Source organism: Scyliorhinus torazame, chromosome 4, assembly GCF_047496885.1.
Source record: "Scyliorhinus torazame isolate Kashiwa2021f chromosome 4, sScyTor2.1, whole genome shotgun sequence".
Lineage (NCBI taxonomy): Eukaryota > Metazoa > Chordata > Chondrichthyes > Carcharhiniformes > Scyliorhinidae > Scyliorhinus > Scyliorhinus torazame.
The window spans coordinates 108184269-108200060 of NC_092710.1; the positions used below are offsets into that span (position 1 = coordinate 108184269).

Genomic DNA, 15792 nt, shown 5'->3' on the forward strand with positions numbered 1-15792 from the left:
AGTATCTCGCCTATCTCTTCAGACTCCACACACAACTTCCCATCCCCGTCCTTGACTGGTCCTACTCTTACCCTAGTCATTCACTTATTCCTGACATACCCACAGAAAGCTTTTGGGTTTTCCTTGATCCTACCTGCCAAATACTTCTCATGTCCCCTCCTTGCTCGTCTTAGCTCTCTCTTTAGATCCTTCCTCGCTACCTTGTAACTATCCATCGCCCCAACTGAAACTTCACACCTCATCTTCCCCCAGCTATAACTCTTGCCCTGCGGTGTATACTTATCCCTTTCCATCATTAACGTAAACGTCACCGAATTGTGGTCACTGTCCCCAAAGTGCTCTCCTACCTCCAAATCCAACACCTGGCCTGGTTCATTACCCAAAACCAAATCCACGTAGCCTCGCCTCTTGTTGGCCTGTCAACATATTGTGTCAGGAAACCCTCCTGCACACACTGTACAAAAAAACGACCTATCTAATGTACTCGAACTATATCTTTTCCAGTCAATATTTGGAAAGTTAAAGTCTCCCATAATAACTACCCTGTTACTTTCGCTCTTATCCAGGATCATCCTCGCCATCCTTTCCTCTACATCCCTAGAGCTATTTGGAGGCCTATAGAAAACTCCCAACAGGGTGACCTCTCCTTTCCTGTTTCTAACCTCAGCCCATACTACCTCGGAAGATGAGTCCCCATCTAGCATCCTCTCCGCCACCGTAATACTGCTCTTGACTAGCAGCGCCACACCTCCCCCTCTTTTGCCTCCTTCTCTGAGCTTACTAAAACACCTAAACCCCGGAACCTGCAACATCCATTCCTGTCCCTGCTCTATCCATGTCTCCGAAATGGCCACAACATCGAAGTCCCAGGTACCAACCCATGCTGCCAGTTCCCCTACCTTATTTCGTATACTCCTGGCATTGAAGTAGACACACTTCAAACCACCTACCTGAACACTGGCCCCCTCCTGCGACGTCAAATCTGTGCTCCTGACCTCTATACTCTCATTCTCCCGTACCCTAAAACTACAATCCAGGTTCCCATGCCCCTGCTGCATTAGTTTAAACCCCCCCAAAGAGCACTAACAAATCTCCCCCCCCAGGATATTTGTGCCCCTCAGGTTCAGATGTAGACCATCCTGTCAGTAGAGGTCCCACCTTCCCCAGAAAGAACCCCAGTTATCCAGAAATCTGAATCCCTCCCACCTGCACCATCCCTGTAGCCACGTGTTTAAATGCTCTCTCTCCCTATTCCTCATCTCACTATCACGTGGCACGGGCAACGACACAGAGATAACTCGGTTTGTTCTCGTTCTGAGCTTCCATCCTAGCTCCCTGAAAGCCTGCCTGACATCCTTGTCCCCTTTCCTACCTATGTCGTTAGTGCCAATGTGGACCACGACTTGGGGCTGCTACCCCTCCCACTTAAGGACCCGGAAAACACGATCCGAGACATCACGTACCCTTGCACCTGGGAGGCAACATACCAAATGTGAGTCTCTCTCGCTCCCACAAAATCTCCTATCTGTGCCCCTGAGTATCGAGTCCCCAATTACTAATGCTCTGCTCCTCTCCCCCCTTCCCTTCTGAGCAACAGGGACAGACTCCGTGCCAGAGGCCCGTACCCCATGGCTTACCCCTGGTAAGTCCGTCCCCCCCACTAGTATTCAAAGTTTGTACCCTGGAAGAGGAGAAAATGCACAAAGAATATTATTTCTTCCAGTTTAAGTACTTACCTATGTGAGAACAGCTTGGATTCATATTCTGTAAATAATTCGTCTGCCTTACAGAATTGACAACTGTAAAAGAAAGGAAAATGAGAGGCTTAATACATGCTCGATGAGGGAAAAGGTTTCCTTCCGATCACCTATAACAACTAAAACAGAAAATGTCTATCTGTCTGAGAAAAGCAGAAATACAGAGACAATTGACCAATTATGCATCTTCAGCAAAAACCATTCAGGTATTTGAAAGGTGCTGGATTATTCAATGACTGAAGACCATTCATATACCACAGAAATGGTCAATTCCTGTGCCTGAGAAATGGCTATTGATGTACCTTTTTGTTGTTGAGTTATTCAATTATTTCATCAGATATTAGAGAAATAGCCCAATCATGTAGTTGGGGGATTCATCCTTTCAAGTCCCTGAGACAACAACCCATTTGTGTACTTTTTTTTTTTAAATATTGAAATAACTTTAATGGTAGCAACTTTGTACAGATTAATCTTTCTTCGCAGCTGTCTTTCTCATTGCTGCCAGCACATTGCTGAGTTCTTCCCTCTTCCTCTTGGCACAGATGTGAGTGCCAACTCGCTTTTTGATGAATTTGAGTGCACACTGGTCTTGAGAGACCTTCAGCAATTCCATTGCACGCCTTTCATGGGGAGCGAAACCACAGACCTCATGGATCGGGGGCGAAATTCTCCCCCAACGGCGCGATGTCCGCCGACTGGCGCCAAAAACGGCACCAATCAGACGGGCATCGTGCCGGCCCAAAGGTGCGGAATACTCCGCATCTTTGGGGACCGAGCCCCAACATTGAGGGGCTAGGCCGGCGCCGGAGGGATTTCTGCCCCGCCAGCTGGCGGAAATGGCGTTTGTTGCCCCGCCAGCTGGCGCGGAAATGCGGCGCATGCGCAGGAGCGTCAGCGGCCGCCGACAGTTTCCCGCGCATGCGCAGTGGGGAGAGTCTCTTCTGCCTCCGCCATGGTGGAGGCCGTGGCGGAGGCGGAAGGGAAAGAGTGCCCCACGGCACAGACCCGCCCGCAGATCGGTGGGCCCCGATCGCGGGCCAGGCCACCGTGGGGGCACCCCCCGGGATCAGATCGCTCCGCACCCCCCCAGGACCCCGGAGCCCGCCCACGCCGCCTGGTCCCGCCGGTAAATACCAGCTTTGATTTACGCCGGCGGGACAGGCAATTTCTGGGCGGGACTTCGGCCCATCTGGGCCGGAGAATTGAGCGGGGGGTCCCGCCAACCGGCGCGGCCCGATTCCCGCCCCATCTCCGGTACCGGAGACTTCGGCGGGGGCGGGATTCACGGCGGCCAACGGCCATTCTCCGACCCGGCGGGGGTCGGAGAATGACGCCCCTGATCTCTGACAAACTTGGTGAGCTTGGTTAGGCGCCCTTTTCTACGGCACAATCTTGGGACGGTTTCATTCTTGGTTATGGGGTGACCTTTGCGCAGGACAACAGCCATCGGATATCCGAGCACCATTTCCACTTCTTTGCTGTGGCGCCAGGACCGGAAAGCAACCCATTTGTGTACTTAATCAAATTATTTGGTCAGGGGTCAAGGCCCATACAATTGGGAAATGACGCTTAAAAGTAGAAACACTAATATCTTATATTCATACCTTTATCACAGAAAACCAGCCCAGAGGAAGAGAAAAAAAATAAGAAGAATAAAAGAATGGAGGAATGGCTGCTGTGGTTGCTGCCTTGGCCACACGCCGGCGACATTTCTAATGTCATAATACCAATTTTCTTCATGTATGTTTAATCCTGTTTCTAAAGCCATACAAGGTTGTTTCATCACACGTATTGTTAGAATCCCGAATGAGAACCCAACTATTTTCAATTTGTAAAACTGCAAGGAAATGTTATTTCACCAAAGAATACTGACGAGTCGGTGAATTTAATATTAAAACAAACTTTAATTTAATCACAGAATTAGCCACATTAGCAACAAAGAAATAGCTTTACAGTTAACAGTCACAAAAGTTCTTAAGTAGAAGAAGAAACCTTAACTTACTCCCTAAACATGTCACTATATTCCAATTAAGCACACCAATATATGTTAAATACCACTCATGAATAATGTTAACAACCAGGTTTCTACTTGCTTTTCTCTGTGCAGGATCTTTGAAGAGAACACCTTTCAGGACCAAACTGAAACACCTCTGTTCAGAATAGAGTTCCAGGACTACTGACTCTTCAGACAGATCTGGCTCTTCCCATTAGCTACATCATCAAAGCATGAGGTAGTCTTTTGTCTCTTCTTACAAGACGTCCCTTGACTTGCATAGCCAGGCCCAAACACAATACCCCTCATAAATTATCTACACCCCAGCGGTTCTTCAAACCTATACAATATTCCATTAGCTAGCTATCTGTAAACAAGTAAATGGTTCTCAAGGTCTATTAGCAGAACACTTCACCTGCAAATCAATGATTACCTCACTTTTACAACACCTTAATCACCACTCTAGCAGTCATACTAACTGTATGCATGTTAACCAAGGTTTTTTTTTCTGGAACATAATCATGTTTAATTGAATAGTAATGGAATCGCCAATTGTTACAACAATTTATGCAAAACAGAAGACAACAATACTAACCCAAAAACTACAGTTTCCATAATCGTTACAGCCGTGGAAAGATCATTTGTACAATGTTGTAACTGCCTAGCTAACTGGTAAAATAAGAGAAAGGGAACACTTGGACCCGAAATAGACTTCCACTAAAGATAGTGCTGGGTGAATATGGCTCACATCACTTATCCTGCTTGGCCACGCGTTCCGCTGCTTCCGAAGCTCCTCTTGTCGCTGTGAGACATATTTCTCCATATTCTTGTAGTGTAACACAGTGCCACAGTGAGTCACCTTGGCAGTGTCTTCATTCGTATAGAACAGAGAACAAATCTGGCAGAAGTAACCGGTCTTTGGAACAATAAATTCAACACCTAGAGGGTTGCTGGACTTATAGGGCGGCATTTTAAACTCAGCAAGGGCTGGCCCGACTAACTTCATCCGCTTTGCATCTGGTTCCATCTCGGAGGAAGGCTAATCTCCTTAGCTTGGCATCTGCTCGCTGTTCCAAGCTCGTAGGCTTGGAGTCGTCTCCCCCAGAGTTGACTGATGACGCAGGGACCGGGGATAGACTACTGGGTTGCCCCACTTTTTTGCGGGATGGCTCACGGTCACCACCCAAAGATGGTGCTGCTTCACTCTTGACAGCTGTGGTTCCTGATGCCTCTTGGTTTGGGTCTGCAACAGGGTGGGATTTGCTGGGTTCTGTTGCAGCGGCTACAGGTGGCTGCTCCTGGGTTGTCTCTGACTGTCTCCATTGATTCCGCCTTCACAGGTGCCTTGGTTTGTGGTTGGGGTTTGGACTGTGGTTGGGACGAAGGCGGAGGTTGGGACGAGGGCTGAGGTTGGGACGTAGGCTGAGATTGGGACGTGGGCTGGGGGTTAACCAAGGTTTTAATAACATTACTGCAAAAATGTATAAACTATAATTATTTCTTATATTCATCGCATTCCACAGAAACTGCTGACAATGATATTTTTCTCAATAGCTGTTTTGATGGAGGTTTAAATGTTGCAAACCAACACTGGCAATTCCAAACTAAAAACAGTAAATGCTGGAAACATTCGGCAGCATCTGTGGACCAGAGTTAACGTTTCAAGTCGATGTCCTGACAGGATCATCATTAACCTGAAACATTAACTCTATTTCTCACTCCACAGATGCTGACAGATCTGCTGAGTGTTCACAGCATTTTCTTGGGGTGTGGTGGGGGGGGTCAGATTTCCAGCATCCGCTATGTTTTGCTTTTTTTTTTTAAATAAACATTTTATTGAGGTAGTTCTTTGGTATTGTAACAGCAACAGAATCAATAATGTACATAACACGGAAAATATTAACATAGTGCAAACACCACCTCCCTCTCCTGCAGGTCCTCCCTCTCCTGCAGGTCCCACCATTACTTACCCCCCTGATCTACGCTAGCCTATCCCCCTCCCCCCTTCCCCCTCTTCTGCGGACGATTAATTCTCTGCGAAGAAGTCGACGAATGGTTGCCACCTCCGGGTGAACCCTAACAGAGACCCTCTCATGACAAACTTAATTTTCTCCAAGCAGAGGAAGCCAGCCATGTCCGATAGCCAGGTCTCCGATTTCGGGGGCTTTGAGTCCCTCCATGCTAGTAATATCCGCCTCCGGACTACCAGGGAAGCAAAGGCCAGAACATCTGCCTCTTTCTCCTCCTGGATTCCCGGATCCTGCGACACCCTGAAAATCGCCACCTCTGGATTCATTGCCACCCTCGTATTTAATACCTTGGACATGGCGTTGGCAAACCCCTGCCAAAATCCCCTCAGTTTTGGGCATGCCCAGAACATGTGGACATGGTTCGCTGGCACCCCGCACACTTCACATACCTGTCCTCCACCCCAAAGAATCTGCTCATCCGAGCCACTGTCACGTGAGCCCGGTGAACAACCTTAAATTGGATCAGGCTGAACCTGGCACATTGACCCTACCCAACGCGTCCGCCCAAAGGCCATCCTCTATCTCTCCCCCCAACTCCTCCTCCCACTTTTGCTTCAGCTCCTTTGTCTGCGTCTCCTCCGAACCCACAAGCTCTTTATATATGTCCGAGACGCTCCCCTCTCCTATCCATCCTCTAGAAACCACCCTATCCTGAATCCCTCTTAGCAGCAGGAGTGGGAAGGTTGGTACCTGCCTCCGCAGAAAGTCCCGCACCTGCAGGTACCGAAATTCATTTCCCCCCCCCCCCCCCCCCCCCCCCGCCAATGCAAACTTCTCCTCCAGCGCCCTCATACTCGGGAAGCTTCCTTCTATAAACAAGTCCCCCATCCTCTCAATCCCTGCTCTCCGCCAAATTCGTAACCCCCCCGTCCATCCTCCCCAGGGCAAGCCGGTGATTATCGCAGATTGGGGACCATATCGATGCCCCCTCTGCTCCCACGTGTCTCCTCCACTGCCCCCAGACTCTCAGGGCCGCCACCATCACTGGACTGGTGGAGTATCAAGCCAGCGGGAACGGCAGACGTGCTGTTACCAGCTCCCCCAGACTTGTGGCCTTACAAGAAGCCGCCTCCATGCGCACCCATGCCGACTCCCTCACCACCAGCCACCTCCTCACCATGGCTATATTAGCCGCCCAGTAATAATTGCTGAAATTCGGCAGCGCCAGCCCACCATCCCCCCGACTCCGCTCGAGCATTGCCCTCTTCATTCGCGGGTCAAGCCCCCCCCCCACACAAAGCCCACAATAATTTTATTGATCCGCTTAAAAAAGGACCGCGGGATGAAGATGGGGAGGCATTGGAAAACGAATAGGAAGCTCGTGAGGACCGTCATTTTTACCGATTGAACTCTGCCAGCCAGAGACAATGGGAGCGCATCCCATCTCCGGACACCGTCCTCAATCCTGGAGGACAAAATTTTGGCCAGAAGTTTAGCATCTACGTTCAACAAGGAAATCGGCCTGTAAGACCCACATAGCTCTGGGTCCTTGTCCCGTTTCAGGCTGAGCGAGATCATGGCCTGTGACATCGTCTGGGGCAGAACCCCTCTTTCCTTAGCCTCGTTAAAGACCTTCATCAGCACCGGCCCCAATATTCCGTAGAACCTTTTATAGAATGCGGCTGGGTACCCATCCGGTCCCGGGGCCTTACCCGACTGCATGGCCTTCAAACCCTCCACTATCTCCTCCAGCCCGATCGGGGCCCCCAGCCCTACTACCAGCCCCCCCATCCACCTTCGGAAAAGTCAGCCCCTCCAAGAAGTGCCTCATCCCCTCCGGCCCCGCAGGGGGTTCCAACCAATACAACCTGCTATAAAAGTCCCGAAAGGCCTTGCTCACCCCCGCCGAGTCCCCAACTAAGTTCCCACCCCCGTCAATAACTTTCCCCATTTCTCTAGCTGCCTCCCTCTTTCTGAGCTGCTGTGCAAGCATCCTGCTGGCCTTCTCACTGTGCTCGTAAATTGCCCCTTCACCTTTCTGAGCTGTTCCACTGCCCTCCCTGCGATTAACAAACCAAATTCCACCTGTAGCCTCCGGCATTCCCTTAAAGGCCCTGCCTCTGGAGCCTCCGCATACCTCTTATTAACTCGTAAAATCTCTTTAACCAGTCGGTCCGTTTCTACCCTATCTGTCCTGTCCCTGTGGGCCCGGATCGAGATCAGCTCTCCTCTCACCACTGCCTTTAGCGCTTCCCAGACCACCGCTGCTGAGACCTCCCCCGTATCATTTACCTGCAGGTAATTCAGCATACACTCCTCAGCCTCTCGCACACCGCTTCGTCCGCCAATAGCCCCGCATCCAACCTCCATTGCGGGCGCTGCTTGCTATCCATACTCACCTGCAGGTCCACCCAGTGTGGAGCATGGTCCGTGATCATGATTGCCGAGTACCCAGTGTCCACCACCCCAGCCATTAGGGCCCTACCCAGGAGAAAGAAATCGATCCGGGAGTACACCTTATGTACATGGGAGTAAAAAGAAAATTCCTTCACCCTCGGCTGCCTAAATCTCCGTGGATCCACCGCCCCCCCCCTTAAAAACAGGAAAACAAAACCCCAAAACCAAGGGGAAAAAACAAATACAGAAAAAAGGGGCCCAATATAGGCCAACAAGTTGTCTCAGAGTCCGAGAATTCTCAGACCCCCCACCAGTCCTTTCTTTTAGCAAAGTCCAGTGCCTCATCGGGAGACTCAAAATAGTGATGCTGGTCCTCACGCGCGACCCAAAGATGCGGCGGATACAGCAGACCGAACTTCACTTGCTTCTTGAAGAAAATAGATTTGACTTGGTTTAAAGCCTGCCCTCTTCCTCGCCACCTCCACGCTCAGGTCCTGGTACACCCGCAGGATGCTGTTGTCGCACTTACAACTCCACGTTCGCTTGGCCCACCGAAGAATGCATTCCTTGTCCAGGAACCGATGGAATCTCACCACCATTGCCCTCGGAGGGTCCCCCGTGCGCAGCTTCCTAGCAAGCGCTCGGTACGCCCTGTCCACTTCCAACGGTCGGGGGAATGCCCCCTCCCCCAGCATCTTTTCGAACATACCCGCTGCGTATGCCCTAGCGTCTGCTCCCTCAGCCCCCTCCAAGAGCCTGACAATTCTTAAGTTCTGCCGGCAGGACCGGTTCTCAAGGTCCTCCACCTTCTCAGGAGCCTTTTCCGCTGCTCCCGAACCATCCCCACCTCCAGCTCCACCACTGTTTGATGCTCCTCCTGTTCAGCCAGCGTCTTCTCAACCTTCTGAATCGCCCGATCCTGGGCATCCAATCTGCTCTCTAGCCGATCGATTGATTCTTTAATCAGGTCCAAACATTCCCGCTTCTGCCTAGCAAAAGCATCCTGGATGGCCTGCATTACCGGATCTGTTGGTCGCTGCGCTGCCACCCCAGGGGTCCGGTCCTCAGCCATACTGTTCCCCCCCCCCCCTGCAACTTCAACACAGTTCGTGGCTGACTTCTTGTTTCTGCCCTTTCGTGCACTTCTGGTCCTTTTCTCCATGCACCGATACGTGGAAATGGTGCCCAATTGCCTCAGCCTTTGAATTTGCCGTTTAAAACCGGAAGAAAGTCCGGGGGTAAGGTCCAAAAGTCTGACCAGAGCGGGAGCCACCAAATGTGCGACTTACTCCTTCATAGCCGCCACCGGAAACATGTTTTGCTTTTGTATCGATACATCCAAACCTCATTTAAAAATGTTCTTATTTATATCAGCCTAGGCCTAATGGGTAGCATTGCTGACCTCGAAGCAGAAGGCTCTAGGTTCTAGTCCCACTCTAAGAGACTTCAGCACCAAATTTATGCTGACACTCCAGTGCTGTACGGAGGAAGCACGACACTTTTGGAGGTTCCATCTTTCAACTGAGATGCTTAACCAAAGCCCACCTGCCCTCTCAGGTAGTTATTTCAAAAAACAGCAGGGGAGATCTTACCTGTGTCTGGGCCAATATTTCTCCCACAATATAATTGAAACTGATTATATGGTCATTATCTCATTGTGTTTGTGGGAATTGTGCGAAGTTTGACTGCCAAGTTTCCTGCATTAAAACAGTGACTAAATTTCAGGAAGCACTTAATTGGCTGTAATGTGCTGGTTTAGCTCAGTGGGCTAGACAGCTGGTTTATGATGCAGAACAGGGCCAGCAGCGAGGGTTCAATTCCAGTACCAGCTGAGAATTTTGAATTCTCCCTCCATGTACCCGAACATGCACTGGAATGAGGCGACTAGGGGATTTTCACAGTAACTTCATTGCAGTGTTAATGTAAGCCTACTTGTGACAATAAAAAGATTATTATATTATTTTGGGATATCGTGAGGATGTGAAAGGCCCTTGGAAGGGTTTTTTTTTTTTTTTTAAATCGAAGCATTGTAACAACGATTCTTCCCAAAACATCTTAGTTTACAAAAATGTGGAAAGACAGAATGCAATCACAAGCAGCTATTGCACAATACAAAACAATTATAGCACTGGCCAATATACCCACTTGTTCAGGGGAAATCGGACCGGGCGAAGATGACACACTGTGGCGAGCCGAATTTCTTCTTGTGATGGAGGGGCCTCCAGATTCTTGACCGAGTCCTGTACTATCTTTTGTGATTTCTTCAACTCGTCCATTTGTACGGACAGCAAAAACTGTAGGCCTCTGCAGTCCCGGAACCTGAGCGTACAAAGTTAACTGTGATCAACACAGATTAGAGACAACATTTGTCACCATGCCTTTTAGCTGATGAATGGTTCATTGCATCAGAGCTTAATCAAAGCGGAGGCTTAATGTGCAGCAGTCAGGGAAGTTTATTTAGTTAAGTTTAAGTGCAGCAGTCAGTCGGTGAGTGAGATTTAATCAGTGAATTTTAACTAGCTGTTAGCAAAACTGTATGACAGTTACTGAAAAAAAAGATTATATATTTAGAGAAGCTTCATCAAGTAAAAAAGTTTCAATATTTCAGTTATGTAGTAATTAGTGAAGTTTCATTGTTTTTAAAAATAAATTTAGAGTACCCAATTATTTTTTGCCAATTAAGGGACAATTTAGCGTGGCCAATCTACCTAACCTGCACATCTTTGGGTTGTGGGGGTGAGACTCACGCAAACACGGGGAGAATGTGCAAACTCCAAACTCCACACGGACAGTGACCTGGGGCCTTGATCAAACGCGGGTCCTCACCGCCGTGAGGTAGCAGTGCATGAAGTTTCATTGTTAATTCGAACTTCCTGAACATGTATAAAGTTTTGCAGTATTCTATTAGCAAAGTTTCATTGCATCACTTAGGCAAGGTTCAATGGACTGATCCGTAAATTTCCAGTTGCTCAGTGAAATATTAATGCAGTTGCTCAGAACATTTTAGTGTCTTTTACTGGTCCCATGCCCTGTGATATATCAGTCCATGCGCTTAACAATTTACTGCATTAAAAAATTCCTCCTTTTCTCCTCGCTCAGTGAAAGTTTTAAATTGATCATCCCTCCCCAATCAAAGGAAATGGGAACCTACCTGAAACTGGCGGCTCAGCGGCAGTTGTTCTCTCGGAGACCTGTGCCACAGATGAGTGCTCGAGTGGAGGGACCAGGAAGCAGAAGAAGATGAGGGTGCAGAGATGTTCTTGGAACCCTCATTCTCCTCACCCAGCTCCACAGGCCTAGGCTGACTTCATTGCAAGTGAGATGGGGCTGGCTACTGGGGCACAGCAGTCATCCCTTCTCGCCTCTGTCATGCCAACAGCGCAAATATCCTGTTATGGGTACAAGCTTCTCGCTTACTCCTTGGAGAACAGCGCTCATTCTATAAACGGCTTACTCCAGGCTTCTGAATGAGCCGTGTACCCTTTGCAGGCCGTCATATTACTCTCGCATCCATTTTGTGTTATTCTCCAAGTGTCTCTATATGAGATTGGCCATTCTTTAATGGTTGGAGTTCATTCAATCAAGTTCCTGACACAATGTTGAGTTCATCACCATGCTGGCTCATGTGGATATAATTTGGATAAATGGGAGGTTTGATAGCAAAAAAAGGACGGCAGATTATTAGCTGAATGTCTATAAATTGAGAGATGGAAATATGCAACGTGAACTGTGTGTCATCGTACACCAGCCGCTGAAGGTAAGCATGCAGGTGCAGCAGGCGGTGAAGGCGGCAAATGGTATGTTGGCCTTCATTGCGAGAGGTTTAGAGTACAAGAGCAGGGATGTCCTTCTGCAGTTATACAGGGTCTTGGTGAGACTATACCTGGAATATTGTTTGCAGCTTTGATCTCCTTATCTGAGGAAGGATGTTCTTATAGAGGGAGTGCAGAGAAGGTTTACCAGACTAATTCCTGGGATGGGGGGACTGACCTATGAGGAGAGATTGAGTCGGTTAGGATTATATTCAGTGGAATTCAGAAAAATGAGGGGGATCTCATAGAAATTTAGAAAATTCTAACGGGACTAGTCAGGGTAGATGCATGAAAGGTGTTCCCGATGGTTGGGGAGTCCAAAACCAGGGGTCACAGTCTGAGGATACAGGGTAGACCAATCAGGACTGAGGTGAGAAGAAATTTCGTCTGTCAGGGCAGCACGGGGCACAGTGGTTAGCACTACTGCCTCAGGGAACCGAGGTCCCAGGTTCGATCCTGGGTCTGGGTCACTGTCCGTGTGGAGTTTGCACATTCGCCCCGTGTTTGCGTGGGTTTTGCCCCCACAACCCAAAGGAGTGCAGGGTAGGTGGATTGGCCGCGCTAAATTGCCCCTTAATTGGAAAAATGAATTGGGTACTCTAAATCTTTTTTAAAAAGAAATTCCGTCTGTGGAATTCACTACCACAGAAAAAGGTTGAGGACAATACATTGCATGTTTTCAAGAAGCAGTTAGATATAGCATTTGGAGCAAAAGGGACCAAAGGAAATAGGAGACGGTGGGATCAGGCTATTGAGTTGAATGATCAGCCATGATCATAACGAATGGCAGACTGGGCTCGAAGGGCCAAATGGCCTATTCCTGCTCTGATTTTTTATGTTTCTATGTTGAAGTGCTTGAGCACACATTGCTTCAGGGAACTCGGTCAGATTTCCACATATCTGCTCCTGATGATCCAAGTGCTTTGCCCAAGGAGAGTCCTGAGGCCCTAACTCAATGCCCACTGGATCATTGTGCTACCCTCCCTCCTGAGGGGGACCGTGCACGGACATCCCTGACTCAGACACCTCCTCCTGCACTCTGGTGCAGTGACCTTCACCACGTACCACTGACTCTCTGCACATGCACCTTTTAAAATAAATCTTTCATAGGACATTGCCCAGCATTGATTATCCATCCATATTTTCCCTTGAACGTAATAGTTTGCTCTGCTGTTGATGTGGGTCTAGAGTCACGTATCAGTCAGACCGGGTAAAAATGGCAGATTTCCTTCCCTAAAAGGCATTAGTGAACCAGGTGGGTTTGTGCAACAATCAATGATAGTTTCATGGTCACTAGCTTAAGATTTATAAATTGAATTTAAATTCCACCAGCTGCTGTGGTGGGATTGGAACCCATGTCCCTAGAGGGTTAGCTTGAACCTCTGAAGTACTAGTTCAGTAACACTCCCACTTCTCCAAACTCTACTCCCAAGGTCAACACAGAGTATTAATCTCTGTATTTTCCCGATTGAATGGCGGAACAGGCTCAAAGGGCCGAGTGGCCTACTCCTGCTCCTAATCCGGTTGTTCTTATGGACAGTATGCAAATTGACTTACTTTTCAGCCATGGACAGTTTATTAGCTTGATGTTTATAGTTGGACGAGATTTCATTTTGCACCCTAGTCACCAGCTCGTCATCCAGGTCTGCCTGCCGTAAACACTCAATGATACCAAGCCACCAAGGAGCCCCAAAGTGCATCTGGTGACAGGACACAAAAACAAGAGAAAAGCATTGCAGGTATGTCAAGGTAATGGTCAGCTGCTGCATCCTATTTACCAACTTCCAAAACGAGAAGTCAGCGCTAAGTCACAGAGGAAAATAGCAAAGGTGAGAGAATCTGTAGGGAGTTATTTCAATAACCAATTCTTTTCTGGAAAGTAACTATACATGAAATATTATACATTCTTAGCATTAGCACTGCTGTACCAATCAGTGACTACTTTAGCTTCCTGATGGTTAATTGGATAGGCCCGGTTCAGGGCAGTATTAAGGAAGGTAGAAGCGGTGGGGGGCGGTGGCAAATGGTAGAGGGGAATGGAGGCATAAGCCTCTGGTAAGAGCTGTGACGTGAAACGTCTGGGGGTTAAACGGGCCGGTGAAGAGGTCTCGGGTTTGAGTTGTTTGAAAGCGGAGGTGATTTTCCAGGTGAGGTTGAGGAAGGGATGGATAGGACAAGTATTTCACTTGGGTTTGATTCAAAGTCGCGGCAGGGGGCATTTTGTTGGATAAAAGGACGGGGGTTGTGGGGACCAAGGAAGTGGGGGGGCTCTCCCCTGGCTCTCCGATACAGGGCCGTTTGTTTACCTGGCTCTCCGATACAGACCCGTTTGTTTACCTGGCTCTCCGATACAGGGCAGTTTGTTTACCTGGCTCTCCGATACAGACCCGTTTGTTTACCTGGCTCTCCGATACAGGGCCGTTTGTTTACCTGGCTCTCCGATACAGGGCCGTTTGTTTACCTGGCTCTCCGATACAGGGCCGTTTGTTTACCTGGCTCTCCGATACAGGGCCGTTTGTTTACCTGGCTCTCCGATACAGGGCCGTTTGTTTACCTGGCTCTCCGATACAGGGCTGTTTGTTCAACCCGGCTCTCCGATACAGGGCTGTTTGTTTACCTGGCTCTCCGATACAGGGCTGTTTGTTTACCTGGCTCTCCGATACAGGGCCGTTTGTTTACCTGGCTCTCAGATACAGGGCAGTTTGTTTACCTGGCTCTCCGATACAGGGCCGTTTGTTTACCTGGCTCTCCGATACAGGGCCGTTTGTTTACCTGGCTCTCCGATACAGGGCCGTTTGTTTACCTGGCTCTCCGATACAAGGCAGTTTGTTTACCCGGCTCTCCGATACAGGGCCGTTTGTTTACCTGGCTCTCCGATACAGGGCAGTTTGTTTACCTGGCTCTCAGATACAGGGCAGTTTGTTTACCTGGCTCTCCGATACAGGGCCGTTTGTTTACCTGGCTCTCCGATACAGGGCCGTTTGTTTACCTGGCTCTCCGATACAGGGCCGTTTGTTTACCTGGCTCTCCGATACAGGGCCGTTTGTTTACCTGGCTCTCCGATACAAGGCAGTTTGTTTACCTGGCTCTCCGATACAGGGCCGTTTGTTTACCTGGCTCTCCGATACAGGGCCGTTTGTTTACCTGGCTCTCCGATACAGGGCCGTTTGTTTACCTGGCTCTCCGATACAGGGCCGTTTGTTTACCTGGCTCTCCGGTACAGGGCCGTTTGTTTACCTGGCTCTCCGATACAGGGCAGTTTGTTTACCTGGCTCTCCGATACAGGGCAGTTTGTTTACCTGGCTCTCCGGTACAGGGCCGTTTGTTTACCTGGCTCTCCGATACAGGGCTGTTTGTTTACCTGGCTCTCCGATACAGACCCGTTTGTTTACCTGGCTCTCCGATACAGGGCAGTTTGTTTACCTGGCTCTCCGATACAGGGCCGTTTGTTTACCTGGCTCTCCGATACAGGGCAGTTTGTTTACCTGGCTCTCCGATACAGGGCCGTTTGTTTACCTGGCTCTCCGATACAGGGCTGTTTGTTTACCTGGCTCTCCGATACAGGGCTGTTTGTTTACCTGGCTCTCCGATACAGGGCCGTTTGTTTACCTGGCTCTCAGATACAGGGCAGTTTGTTTACCTGGCTCTCCGATACAGGGCCGTTTGTTTACCTGGCTCTCCGATACAGGGCCGTTTGTTTACCTGGCTCTCCGATACAGGGCTGTTTGTTTACCTGGCTCTCCGATACAGGGCCGTTTGTTTACCTGGCTCTCCGATACAGGGCCGTTTGTTTACCTGGCTCTCCGATACAGGGCTGTTTGTTTACCTGGCTCTCCGATACAGGGCAGTTTGTTTACCTGGCT

At 49.1% G+C, this 15792-nt stretch overlaps 2 protein-coding genes across 3 annotated transcripts in view; both read right to left on the reverse strand.

Moving 5' to 3' along the window:
- The window catches only part of shprh (SNF2 histone linker PHD RING helicase), a 169310-nt gene that overhangs the window by 57175 nt on the left and 96343 nt on the right, over nt 1-15792 (reverse strand). For both annotated transcript variants that reach the window (XM_072498445.1, XM_072498444.1), the window contains exons 18-20: nt 13487-13629; nt 10263-10436; nt 1737-1799 (exon numbers count right to left, since the gene is read on the reverse strand). In XM_072498445.1, coding sequence (XP_072354546.1) covers nt 1737-1799; nt 10263-10436; nt 13487-13629 — 380 coding nt within the window. The remainder of the gene's footprint in view (nt 1-1736; nt 1800-10262; nt 10437-13486; nt 13630-15792) is intronic.
- On the reverse strand, nt 2204-3222 carry LOC140411622 (large ribosomal subunit protein eL36-like). The gene is made up of 2 exons (XM_072500678.1): nt 3095-3222; nt 2204-2413 (listed from the first exon to the last, which is right to left on the reverse strand). The coding sequence occupies exons 1-2, from the start codon at nt 3220-3222 to the stop codon at nt 2224-2226; spliced, it is 318 nt and encodes a 105-aa protein (XP_072356779.1). The 3' UTR covers nt 2204-2223.

Coding starts and splice junctions, on each gene's coding strand:
- LOC140411622 (XM_072500678.1), bottom strand. CDS start 3,222: ATGGTGCTCGGATATCCGATGGCTGTTGTCCTGCGCAAAGGTCACCCC. Junction 2,414..3,094: donor ACCAAGTTTGTCAGAGATCA/GGGGCGTCATTC, acceptor AATTTCGCCCCC/GATCCATGAGGTCTGTGGTT.